The sequence below is a fragment of the Ammospiza nelsoni genome, chromosome 18 (assembly GCF_027579445.1).
Source record: "Ammospiza nelsoni isolate bAmmNel1 chromosome 18, bAmmNel1.pri, whole genome shotgun sequence".
Taxonomy (NCBI): Eukaryota; Metazoa; Chordata; class Aves; order Passeriformes; family Passerellidae; genus Ammospiza; species Ammospiza nelsoni.
In genome coordinates this window covers 3,726,243-3,738,911 of record NC_080650.1, presented here as the reverse complement: position 1 = coordinate 3,738,911, position 12,669 = coordinate 3,726,243, and the positions used below count along the sequence as shown (strand labels likewise).

Genomic DNA, 12,669 nt, shown 5'->3' with positions numbered 1-12,669 from the left:
TTGGAAAGAGCTGCAGCATTTTCACCTGGGTTACCCAGCCTGTGAAACTTAGAACAGGTACACCCAAACCTCTGGGAAACACTGCAAACCCCTTCTGCTGATGTCCCTCTCCCTCTCCTTGCTTGTGAAGGGAACATCCCATTGACTCCCAGCTCTGCTGTTTGTGTTCATTTTGTGGAAGGTACTCACCAGCACCATGATGGTACCACAAGATTTAAAGATGGAATGATTTTTTTGGTGGAATGTTACTCCCACTAAAATGCACACACACTTTGTGTTTCTCTCCCTCTGTTCCTTTCACGTGTGGATGAATGAAAACAATGTCAAACTCCCACTCTGGGAACAAAACAACAACAAAACCACCAGTGGCTGTCTCCCCATGAAATGCTGTGACTAATCCAACCCCAGGAGTTTTCCCCTTGCTCCAAGGAACCTTTGGGAGCCTGGCTTATCTCCCCTGCCAGAACTCAGCTGCCACCTCCCACCTGCCATAAAATCTTCCAATCTCAGCATTCCCTCTCTTCTGGCTCCTCCCAGGGCTCCCACGGGAGGATCAGGGTCTGTCTGCAGCCGTTGTTCTCTCTGTCACGTCTTGATCAAAAATAACAGATGCCCATGAAGCTTCTCCCTCATAAAAACTCTCGATAGCAGCTCTGCACACTCTCCCTGATCAAAAATTACTGCTGCACAGAGGCAAATAATATCTATTTCTAGAATAAGCCAAGCCTGGAGACATTTCTACTCTACAGCACATGAAGAGCAGGGATGTCCTAGCAAACAGTGCACAGAGCTATCACACAGATCTCTAACTTACTGCTTGTTTGAACTTACCTGAACCCTGTGTCAACTGAACTGGCCTCAAAAACAAGCTACACAATGGTGTGAGTGCTCACACTGCTGAATCAGGGCTACAAAAGGGCTTTGCATAGGTCCTACGTTGAGTGGTCATCCATTATATGGAAAAAATATGCTTTTCCCCAACCAGATTTAATAGGATATAAAGCACTGGTGGTAGATCTCGTTTTACTCCTGCTTGGAATAAGCTTTTCCTGCAATAGCACAGCACATTTGTTATAATGCACTAATATGTTAAATAATTTAATCTGATCAAACAGGTAAATAAATGCATAGAGCCCTATCTCTGCTCAGTTGTGCACAGTCACTGTTCCATGAAAAGCAGACACTTGCAATGGGAATCCCCACAGCAATTATCCACTAAAACTATTTAACATTTATCACCACGTCTCTCTCATTAACATGATTTGTCTCACAGCACGTCCTTTGCTGAACATCCAGGTACAGCTGCCTCTGACACTTTGTGCCTCTGAACGGGCTCAGGGCGAGGGAACTGAGGGTGAAATTAGGCTGAGAAAGAAGGATCAATTTTCCTCTGGATCCCCTTTTTTCCACACACACTCTGCTTTACACCCTCTGGAATCCATAAATCCAGAGGTACAGATTTGAAGGGACGTACCTGCTTGCTCATGAGTTCTTTGGGAAAAGCTCCTTGAGAGGTGACAGGATTCCTGTGAGATGGTGACAGAGCGGGGCAAGGGGAAAGGAGAAAGGGAAATAATTCTGTGAGGGGACAGACAAAATAAGGGCGAGCAGGGGTATGGGAGAGGAAAAACAACCATGAGGGAGAACCAAGGGGGACCAGCCCTGGAGGGAAATGGGGAGTTTCAGAGGGGCCCAGTAAGTGAATCCAAGAGGTTGAGAGGGAAACTGAGGAGAACAGCACTGAGGGAGCAGCTCTCGGTGGACGGAGCTGAAGGGAGAAGGGCTGAGGGAGCGGCCATTGCCCGGGTGAGGGTGAGAGCCCGGGCAGTGCCAGGGGAGTGAGGTGAGGCCCTGAGGGGAGCAATCCCTGAGGGACGAGCGAGGGGCTGAGGGGAGCGCACTCGGTGCGGATGAGGCGCTGAGGGGAGAACACCCAGCGCGGGTGATCCGCTCCCCGGGTGAGGCGCTGAGGGGAGATCGGTGCGGTTTATGCGCTCCGATCCGCTCTCCCTGGCGCGGCTGAGGTGCGATACGAGCGGGGTGAAGCTCTGAGGGGAGCGCTCCCGGTGCGGGTGCGGCGCTGCGCCCGGTGCCGCTGACCCGCTCTTCCCGGTGCTGTTGCTACCCTCCCCGCGGTGCGGACGAGCCGCCGTGCCCGGTGCGGGCGGAGCACCGAGCGGAGCACACGCTCCGGAGCGGGGGAGGCGCTGCCGGCATCGCCGCCGGTGCGGGCGGAGCGGCGGGAGCGGCCGGGGGGCGGAGCTCCGGCGCTGGGGGCGGGTCCCGGCGCTCGGGGCGGGGCCCCGCGGGCTGGGAGGGGGCCGGCTGTATTGTTCCTCGCGCGGTGCATGCCGGACGCGCCTCAGCCCCCAACATGGCGTCGCGCTGTCAGCGGTGTGTGTGAGGCGGGCGCGGGACGCGGGGCTGCGGGCGGGCACGGCGGCTCCCCGAGCTCCCCGGAGCGCCGCCGCCGCGGTGGCAACGCGCCGCTCCTCGCTGCTGCCCGCCGCGCCCCGGCTGTCCGGCGCTCAGGCCGCTGGGGACGCGCCTGCCCCCGCCCTGCCCCCGCCATGGGCGGGTAGCGGGACCCGCCTCGCCTCAGCCCTGCGGAGCCCCCCCGCCCTCCGCGCCATGGGGTCCCCGGCGGCCGCTTCGGCGGCCGCGGCCACCGACTCGGCGCAGTGGCTGTCGGTGAAGGAGGAGACCATCTTCCTGCACGACGGGCTGATCCGGGTCACCGACCTGGCCGAGCTGCCCAGCGAGATCATTGGGGTGGCTGAGCCCGGCGACACCGAGCTGGAGGTGAGGCGGCCCTCCGAGCTGAGGGGAGGGACGGGGCAGGGCCGGGGCTGAGGGGAGGATGCCCTCGGCAGAGGGGCACGGTGGCAGCGGAGGCCTGAGGCGAGGAGGACGGGGGATGGGAGATGGGGGAGCAGGGAGGATGACTCGGGGAGGGAGGATGGGGGGCCGGCATGGAGGATGCTGCGTGCGGATGCCGGGTGAGGGATCTGGAGTCCGGAGCCAGCCTGTGTCGAGGCGTTCTGCTTGTCTTGAGTCAATCTGATTTATTTCGGATAATAATGAAAGTGGAGCTGGGTAGGAGGATGGTGAGGTGCTGATGTAAATGGAGGGTGAAGTATTGGTGCGTCCTCCTTGTTTTGAATCTTGGAAATCAGAGCTGAGCTCACGGATTTCAGCGTGGCCTTTGGCCCGTTTATTTTTATTGAAGGTTTTGTGTTTTCTTGCTGTTACTTTTAGACGGTTTGTAATTGATCGGCCTTACAACGACACGCTCAGGGGTGCCCGGGTGTTTTATTCAGCTGTTGACAGTGATTGTTATTAAGGAACCAGGAGGGCAGCCCCGATTTTCATCCCAGCTTTTTACCTTCCCAGAACTGCCCCTGGTGTTTGCTGGCTGCAGGCAGGCGGTGCAGCTGTTTTATCTTAGGAGGAGCCGCTGAAGGACTGAATGTCACGGATTATAGGTTGCATCTATTTGGTAGACTGCATTTTTTTTTTCCCCCCTGTGTGCCTCCCTTCTCCTGTTTCACCCCACCCTCCTCCCCGGCCGTGTGGCTCGCAATGACACAGGGGCTTTGTCACCGGAGCTGAGCGGTGGCAGCGCACAGGGGACGCTCCAGCCGGAGCTTTATCCCGGCCTCTGTTTAGTCCCAGGCATTTTAGGCCGAAAAACCATTTTTAGGGAGGCTTTAGCTGCTGTCTGGGCTGTCTGAGCAGTGCTGACAACATTATTGTTCACTGGGCTTTGGGGGAACTTCCCCCAGCCTTATCTAAGGAAAGGTATTTTCTGCAGAATGTGCGTTTTCTGTCCTGTGTGTTGGGACACTGGGGAATGGCATGGAGAAATCAGCTGCTCCCCTGAAATGGATGTTGGCAAATATCACATGAACGGGAAAAGGGAGATTTTTTTAAGGTGGCTGACTTATCTCTGTGTGTATAAACATGGAATGATTCTCCCTTGTGATCAGAACTGCTCTGGCATTCAGTGCAGCTTGGATGCAAGAAAATATTTTGATTCCATGGCATGGTTCTAGAAGAAGAATTGAGTTTCAAAACCGTGCTAGAAAAATAAAGTGCTCCCACAGCATTTTTCATGTTATATCACAAGAAAGGAGGATATCCTTTAAAAAACAAACAAGACCTTATTTTAAGATCTTGCCAGCCAGGCCAGAAGTGTGTTCCAGCCTGAAACTTGACACACAGCTTCACTTGACAAACACTTCAGCTCTGGAGAATTTTTTTGTTAGTGTTAGGAATGTTCTGAAACTCCAGTTGTTTGGGAGAGATAGGAATGGAATTGGTGCTACTGTGCCTTGTGCTTTGGCATTTATTATAACAAGTGTTGCAGCAATCCAGTGCCACTGATTCACCTCATTTTTTCTGCTCCAGAGATTCTTTTCCTGTTTGTGTTTGCAGTGCAAAACTTGGAAATAAATAATTAAATATGACTTTTTGCTGTGGTGCTTATTTTTGATAAGAACTGATTTTGACTTATATTCACCTTTATTCTTAAGTCACAGCTTATTAAAACCTTTTATTTCCATCCACTGATGGAGTTGATGATCACAAGTGATCAGTTTCATTTTCAGATATCTGCAAATTGGTTTAGACTTTGGTGTTGAGGGGGAAGGATTTTTACAAAATGAAATTTCACATGGTGCAGATGTAAACAATTTTGCTCATAACTTTTCCTTGCCTTTTTAAAATGCTGTTTTCATTGAAATAAGGGATCCTTTGGTGATGTGGAATGGCTTTGAGGAGCCATTTTGTGGAAATAGGTGCACACATCTGATTGAAGCGTGGCCATGCAATCGACTGCTACACAAGAGCTCATTTACACTCTTTCTACTCCTACTTGCAGTGTAATAAATATCTTTGAAAATGGTCCAAACAGAAATCTCTTGGGATGTGCTATTGGCCAAGGGTAGGAGATGCTGCAGCTGCTGCTTTGATTAGGAAACTTCTTTAATTCACTTCTTGTGCTTCATCAGTGGTGGTCAGAAGCCTGGCTGAATTAGGAGCTGAAGTGCTTAATTAAAAATGTATAATGTTTAATACTTTAATGGATTTTTTTTTGGGTGGAGAATTATCCTTCTGGTCTGTTTTGCCTAAATATCCATTTAAAGAGTGTATTGGTGACTAATGTCAGTGTGTTTGGATGTGTTTCCTTTGTCCTTCTGTTCAAAGGTTCTGTCTATTTATAAAAAGAAAAGCAGAGGAAAAAATGTTACAGTGATGGTGTTATGCCAGGAAAGCCTTATGGAAACTTATGGTTTTGTTATTTTGAGTCCCATGCAGCTTTGATTTTATTTTTTTGTGTATTTGTATACACTTGTATTTATACATATATACTTTAATGGCATGTTACACGAGCCTTATTCCTAGAACAAGTTGAAAGAGAAGATTATATTGAGTTTTAAAGGGTGTGGAGGTTTTTGCTTTGTTTTTAATTTTTCTGTGATGATGTGCGCCAACTTCTTAGATTGTTTCAGCATATTTACAAAATATTTGGGCTTTTAAAAATTTGATAGAATTTTGTAATGTTACACATGAACCAGCTGCTCCTGGTGCAGGCTTCCCACTAAAACCCTCTAGTCAGGAGAGACCTGGGTTAGTCAGTGATTACAGAAGCCTTTGGACCTTTATTTTTAAACCTTTCACACAGAGAAATCTCTGAAAGAGCAAAGTCTTGTCCTTCTTGGAGACAGCCCTGAGACAGAGCTGGAGGTGTTACCATGCCATTGTGGTTGGTCAGTGCCCATGCAGGGGGGACATTGGCACAGGAAGGGTTTAATTTAATGTTCCCTTAAAGTTTCTTCATGTGGCCCAAAGGGAACTGCAGCACTTCCAGAATCTTCCAGCCGAGCACCTTCCCTGGAGCAGCACCAGGAGCATGGTCAGGAGGAGGAGAGGTCCCTCAGAGCAGGGAGATTTGATCTGCCAGCTCACCACAGACCCCCAGAACGGTTTGGGCTGAAGGGACCCTAAAGATGATCCAGAATCCCCCCATCCATGGGCAGGGAGCCTTGCTCTGCATTCCCATGGAGCTGGGAGTGCAGCCCCTCCCTCAGCAGCTGTTGGGATCGTGTCTGTCTGTCTGTCTGTCTGTCTGTCCCCGTCTGGTGCTTGGACTCTTGCTGAGCTCAGTTCTGCAGGACAGAGGTGCCACTGGGCAGGTGTGGCTCTGCACTGAAAAAAATTACCTTTAATCGAGTGGAAGGTTAAAAAAAATAATAAAAATGAAACAAGTAAGGAAAAAGTGGTGGCCATTCCTCTTCCCCCCAGCATGGCCTGGGCTGGCTCTCCACAGAGAGGGTGAAGAGTGGAGTCCAGTGCTCTTTTCTCAGCGTGTGCCACTCCTGTGACTGACATGTGTTTGCCATGAAATGCTTTAGACTGGAAGGTTTCTGCTAAACTTGGAAGTTTTCACCCATTTTCCTCCCAGCCCAGAGAAAACATTTTGTCACTTTTGCCTGATTGCTGAGGGAGGGAGCAGTTCCCTGCAATTATCTGGGTCAGTGCTTCCCAAACCTTTCTGCTTGTGACCTCTGTGCCACCTACAAGCGTCACCTCTGTCACGCTGCAGGTCCCTAATGCCACCATCACCAATTGACTCCTTCCTAAGTGGGTGACCCTTCCTGGGGTGGTGACCTCTGACTGGAAAGTGCTGATCCAGCGTGTGGCAGGCCTGGAGCAGCCTCATTCTCTGCCAGGACCTGGAATTTATTAAACTTCTCTCATATGGACCCCTGGGCCTCTGACTTTGGGGTTTGGAAGTTGTATTTTAGGTAACCTTGGAGAGAAACATGAGGAAACTTCTCAAGGATGATTTTGCAAATCTGTTTCCCAAATATAGATCTTGTTACCAATTGCAGCTTATTAATTCAGTGATCTGCACTCTCAGATGTTTGAGTTACAAAGATTTTCTTTACCTTTTGCAGTTGTTTTCACCTACTGCTTGAGTAAGAGCCAAAGAAATATTTTAATGAACAAAGAAACAACACTTTATAGCATTTTATTTATTTACAGCTTGTTTGTTTTCTGTAATTCATCTCAGATATTTCATAAATTTGTATGGTTACAAAAATGATTTGGGATAAAATTGTAAAAGATAGCAATGTCTTAGTGCTTATTTGTGAGCAATGAGATTTCCAGTGCTTTCACAAAAGAAAATAGTTTCTGCTTTTAGCTGAGTAGTTAAAAACCTTCACTGCTCCACACAGAGGCTTTGAACAAGAGGATAAGGTTAAAATTTCTTGGAGCAGAAAAAATTGGAACAACCTTGAGACTTGTAGTTTTTAACTGCAGCACTAAAGCTGATAAAGCATCAGGGAGAAAATGTTCACACATATTTGTGTATTTAGCATGTGGTGTAGCAAGGAAAAACCTTAGACAGGGGCTGGGAAATGTTTTAGAGGAATTTAAGGTGGGTTTTGCTTTAGAGAGGGGCTAGGAAATGTTTTAGAGAGGGGCTGGGAAATGTTTTAGAGGAATTTAAGGTGGGTTTTACACCAAGGCAGCTCCGTGCTGATGTCCCAGCCAATGCCAGGAGCAGGAGGGCTCAGCACGGTGGGACACGAGGACACAGGGTTGTTTATGGAGCAGGCTCAGCTGGGACGTGTGTTTCAATCTTCAGGGTACCTTTAAAACTGTCACTTGGGCTCTTCCTCTTACAGAATAATCCATACTTTTTGTAATTCACTCTTTTTACATTGTTTTATTGGTGTTTCCAGAGACAAAAGAGCCCAGTAAACAAGTGGTGCTGCCTCTGTTAGTTCTGTACAAGAGGAATGACCTTGTACCTGTTATGGGGTGGGCAAAGTAATAGAATTAAATCTTTTCATGCTGCTTTTAAAGACATTTTCTAATTTTGAGATTTGTACCTCCTGTGAGATGGGAATAATCCATATTTAATACTCAGGGGGGTATGGGGTATAATTGATCCTGATAAATGTTCCACCATCCTCATCTTCACATGTGAACTTCAGCCCATTGAACTCTGGAGAGAAAGAATTAAATGTTGTTGGGGAAATTTAGAGGCTTCCCTTTCCAATATGCAAGTTCAGGATAAAAACCTCTGTTTGTGCACAACTTCCCTGCTCCTCAGTTCCTGGGTAGCAGAATTGAAATACAAACCCCCCCACAGGCACCAGGGAGAGGACAAGGGGCAGGATTTGTAGCCAGAGGAGAAAGCTGCCATGTAGTGACAGCTCACATTTAAATTTACTTTATAGGGTCATAAAAGCTCAGGCTAAAACTCTCCATGTATATTAGTGTGTGTTAATTGGCTTGGTCTGGGATTTACTGTCAGCAGAGAAACATGGTGCCCTGAAAATAGAGAATTTCAGCCACTCCTTCCTGGAGCAGATTTGGCAAAAATTCTGTTTGATGGGAAGAATTACCTGGGTGAGGTGATGTAAAAAGATAAATATTGGGTACAGTGGGAAGATGGCACCTCCCCATAGTTCATCGAAAATCAGTTTCCTTTTGTGCTCCTCAATGTTGAAAAAGCCAATTAGTGATTGAACATTGGCTCTACCATTTTCTAATTAAAATATTGACTAAAATTGATTTAAAGATCAAACAAGGAAATGGTGTGTAAGGATAAGATACTGTAAAATTAAAATAGTGACAATTAAACTATTTAATGATCTTTTTAGTGATATGCAAGTAGCTTCTTACAGGATAACTTGTGCTACGGCAAAGTGATGTTTGTTCCATCCTCTTCATCCTCTCTGATTCTGCTCAAGCCTTGTCAGTCAGGAGTGGTTGGAGTTGGGGGTGATGGATCAGGGGCTGGTTCAGTGGGGTTTGTGTGGGGCTGGGTTTGGTGCCCCTGACACCTCCCCAGGTGCTGCACAAGGAAATCTGGAGGCACCCCAAATCCCAAATCAGAGCTGGGGCTCAGGTGTAAATCCTGAGGCAGCAGGAAAGGGAATTTTACCTTTTATAACACGGCTAGTTGTGTTGTTTATATCAGAATTTGTGAAAGAACATGATGAGGGTTTCTTGTATTTTATTTTAATTTGTTTTGACTTCAGATATTTGGAAGATGACAAGCTTTGCCTGGAGATATCCTGGCAAGGGCTGGGATTCCTGTGTGGAGTCTTTAATGGATCCAGAGGGAAGCCCTGATGGATCTGGCAGGGCCCGAGTGAGGCTCTGGCACTGCTGGGCTGGGAAGGGCTGGGTTTGGCTCCCAGAGCAGTTCCCTGGGATGAGTCTGAACCTCACCTGGGAGGTTTGTTCCAGCCTCACTGGGGACATTTGGTTTTCCAGCTCCTTTCTGGAGGTAGCTCTGAGTGCTGACCTCTAGTAAAAAGGCTTTTGAGGAAAACAGCCTTTAGTTTAATTTGCTGAAGTGTCCTGTGCTGCAATGACCTCACACCTTTCTTCAACATCCTCTTGTTTTCTGGACGTGCAGATTCCTGCTCAGACCCTCAGATGATGCTGAATAATTAAAGGTTTTTCTCCATTGGTTCCATAAACCTTGTATGGAAATCAGATGATGAAAACTGCATTATCAAAAGTCTGGAAGTCCCACTTTGGAATGATCCTGTGAATCTGTTGAAGCTGATGTACTTCCTGTATCATTCACCCAAATTAGTGCTCATTTACCTTATCAAAGACTGAGGCAAAATCCCAGACAGACCATGCATGCTTTTAAAGCAAATTGGGAACTGTGGGATCAGGGAGAAACTAAAACTTCAGCAGGAAAAGTCTTTTCATCAGCAAAACTGATGACACTGACTCGTCCTGATTGCCACAAGACAGACTCAGAGCTGTAGGGCCATATCAAAGGCAAAAAAATTCATTTTCCTGTTAAACTGTGGGATTTGAGGAGCAAGACATGCAACACCAAGTACATCCCAGCTTGTCTTTTGTGGTATCTCTGTTATTAACAAACAGACCTCTTTTCTTCAGTATTTAACTCTGAAAATGCAAAAATTAATTCTCTTTTTCCTCCATTTCTGCAGCTTGCTGTCACTTAGTGGAAAATCCACCCAGTTTAGCTCAAGAAAATCAGAAGCCAACTGTTGTAGAAAGTGATTCCATCTAGAACAGCAAACAAACTTATTTTTGAGGCAGCAGAACACACAACAGGAGGTGGTTATTTTAAATGTGTAATATGTGGTTTAGGAATTAATAATCTCTTGGAGAAGTTAATTAAAGGAGGCTTATTAGGTATAAGGAGCTCAATACAACATCCATTCAAGTGTAATTATGATGGGAATTCCTTTCAGGTGAACTTTTCCTGGCTCCAGTGGTCAAAGTCCTCCTGCAAAGCTGTTTCTTTGCCTTTAGTCAGGGCTGTGCAGCACTGGCAGATGTGATTTGTCCTGCAGCATTTTAACAAGCTGTTCAGGAGGCTGCAATTAGCCAGGAACATTTATTTCATGATCTCTATGACTGCTGCCTGCAATTAAAAACCCCACAAGACAAACAGCCCTGGATGCCGTTCCCTATGACAGCTTTGTCTCTCACATTCCCCTTCCCACGTTTATATTTATTTATTAAATGAGAGAAGGACAGTTTTACAGCATAAAGATGGGCCAGAAATTGTGTTTGAGGGTGGATGAAATGAGGCACTTTGGAGCATGGCCAGAAGCCCTTTGGATACCAAATCCCTTTGGACACTGGATCCAGAGTATCACAAAATGCTTGGCTCATGGCTTTCCTTGAGCTTGCCACAGCTTCAGTGACTTTCCTCTCCACTGTTGTTTGCTGGAAGGAGAAAAGTTGTCTGTAAATTACTTTAAATTCTGAATTTTCCAGTCCCGGGATGGGTATTAAACCATAAATATATTTTTGTGTCATGCTTTATTTGTTTTCTGTTGTTCCAGCTTGGTTTCCAGTTTTATTTAGAAGTGCCAAAAAAGCCTCTTTCTTCTGTCTGAAATGATGAGGAGGAGACTTCTGGGGTTTTTAACTACAGCAGCAACTTGAAGTATTTTGAGAAAGGTGTAGCTAAGTGCAAGATGATAAAATTTAAGAGAGAAGAAAGCAGGGGAGGGAGAGAGTGTAACAGAACTCTGGGTGGATTGGAATAAACTGGTTGGTTCATTGGTTTGTTTGTTTATTTGAAGAGTTCCAAAACTAGAACAAGCATGTTCTTGTTACACAATATTTGTGACCTCTCAGTTTTCATAGAAGGGCTCTAAACCCCTGGGACCCTCTAACCTTGGAGTTCTTTTCAAGTTTTTAGCAAAATTGCCTCGATTACAGAAAGCTCCAGAGGAGAGTGGAATGTTTGTTTTCCAAGCTGCTCTTTTGTGTGTGTTTTTTTCTTTATAATCTGTGTTGTTGTTTATTGAAAGCTTAAAAATCCTCAGACCTGGGTTTGGTGAGGATGCTGAGTCAGCAGTAGGAGGCTCACAGAATCCCACAGCAGTGGGGTGGGAAGGGATCTTGGGAAGGGATCTCTGGAGATTGCCCAGTCCAAACCCCTGCCAAGGCAGGGTCACCTGGAGCAGGGGACACAGGGAAATGTCCTGAGAGATTCCGCACCATCCCTGGCCAGCTGTCCAAGTCCTTGCCACCCTCCATGGATAGAGGTTCATGGGATTCCATGTGCTTTAGTTTTTTAGTTTATTCCTTGTGCTTTAGTTTATTCCATGTGTTTTAGTTTATTCCTTGTGTTTTAGTTTATGGCCATCACTCCTCATCCCAAGATGGACACAGCACCACTCACCCAAAAATCAAAAACAATATCCCTACATCTGCCACAGAGAACAGCTCATCTAAAACTCACACCGCAGCGATATGAAATTTTATTTTTTTTCCCCTTTAAACCCTCTATAAACACCCAACTTTCCCCTTTGCAGATCCTGACCTTCGAGACCAAGAACCCGACGGAGCTGGCGGAGCGCCTGCGCTCGGTGTGCGGCAACCAGAGCAACGCGTACGCGCGGCTGCTGGAGTACCGGCTGAACGCGCTGCGCGGGCTCTGGAACGCCCAGCGCCAGCTGGCCCTGGAGGAGCAGCACGACCGCGACAGCTCCGGCGACGAGGAGGCGCTGGCCCTGCTCAAGCGCCAGGGGCTGTTACAGCAGCCCGAGCAGGCTCCCTTCACCTCCCGCATGGGGCTGCTGCTGGTGTTCCCGCTGATCCAGTCGCAGAGCAGGACGGACCCTTCCCTGTGTAACATCACCGCTGAGGTGCTGCTGAACTGCCTGCGGGACTGCCAGCCCCTGAGCCTGACCAAGGAACCGGCCGACTGCCTCAACGGCATCGAGGCCCTGCTCTGCTCCTGGCTCGAGGACGCGGCGCCCTCCGGCCAGCACATCCCCTACAAGCAGAAGGAAAATGCTGCCGCTGCCCTGGTCGCCTTGGCTTGTGCGAGGTAAGGGAGCTGGAGTGACAGAGAATTGTGGGATCGTGGAAGATCTGCGCCTCTTGGGCTGTTTGAGTCCACTCTGGCTGGCTATGGACCCTTGTCACACGTCCTGGCTAGATGGTGACAGTCCCCCTCTTTTGGAGCTCTTTTTGCAGCTACCAGTGGAGGCACGACGCAGAACAAAAAGGCCACAGCAGCAGCACAGGCCTGGGGTGGCACTGGGTTACTTTATTTGATGTTACACTCCCCAGTCACCAAAAACTATTGTGACTCCACAAGAATTAATTTCAAAACTAATTATCAAAGGTCGC

General features: G+C 47.7%; 1 protein-coding gene across 3 annotated transcripts in view; it reads left to right on the top strand.

The window, feature by feature from the left end:
• Positions 1-2,435: 2,435 nt before the first annotated feature.
• Positions 2,436-12,669, top strand: part of HECTD4 (HECT domain E3 ubiquitin protein ligase 4) — a 68,119-nt gene continuing 57,885 nt past the window's right edge. For all 3 annotated transcript variants that reach the window (XM_059484980.1, XM_059484979.1, XM_059484978.1), the window contains exons 1-2: positions 2,436-2,802; positions 11,847-12,364. In XM_059484980.1, the coding sequence (XP_059340963.1) occupies positions 2,632-2,802; positions 11,847-12,364 (689 nt within the window). In that variant the 5' untranslated portion in view covers positions 2,436-2,631. The remainder of the gene's footprint in view (positions 2,803-11,846; positions 12,365-12,669) is intronic.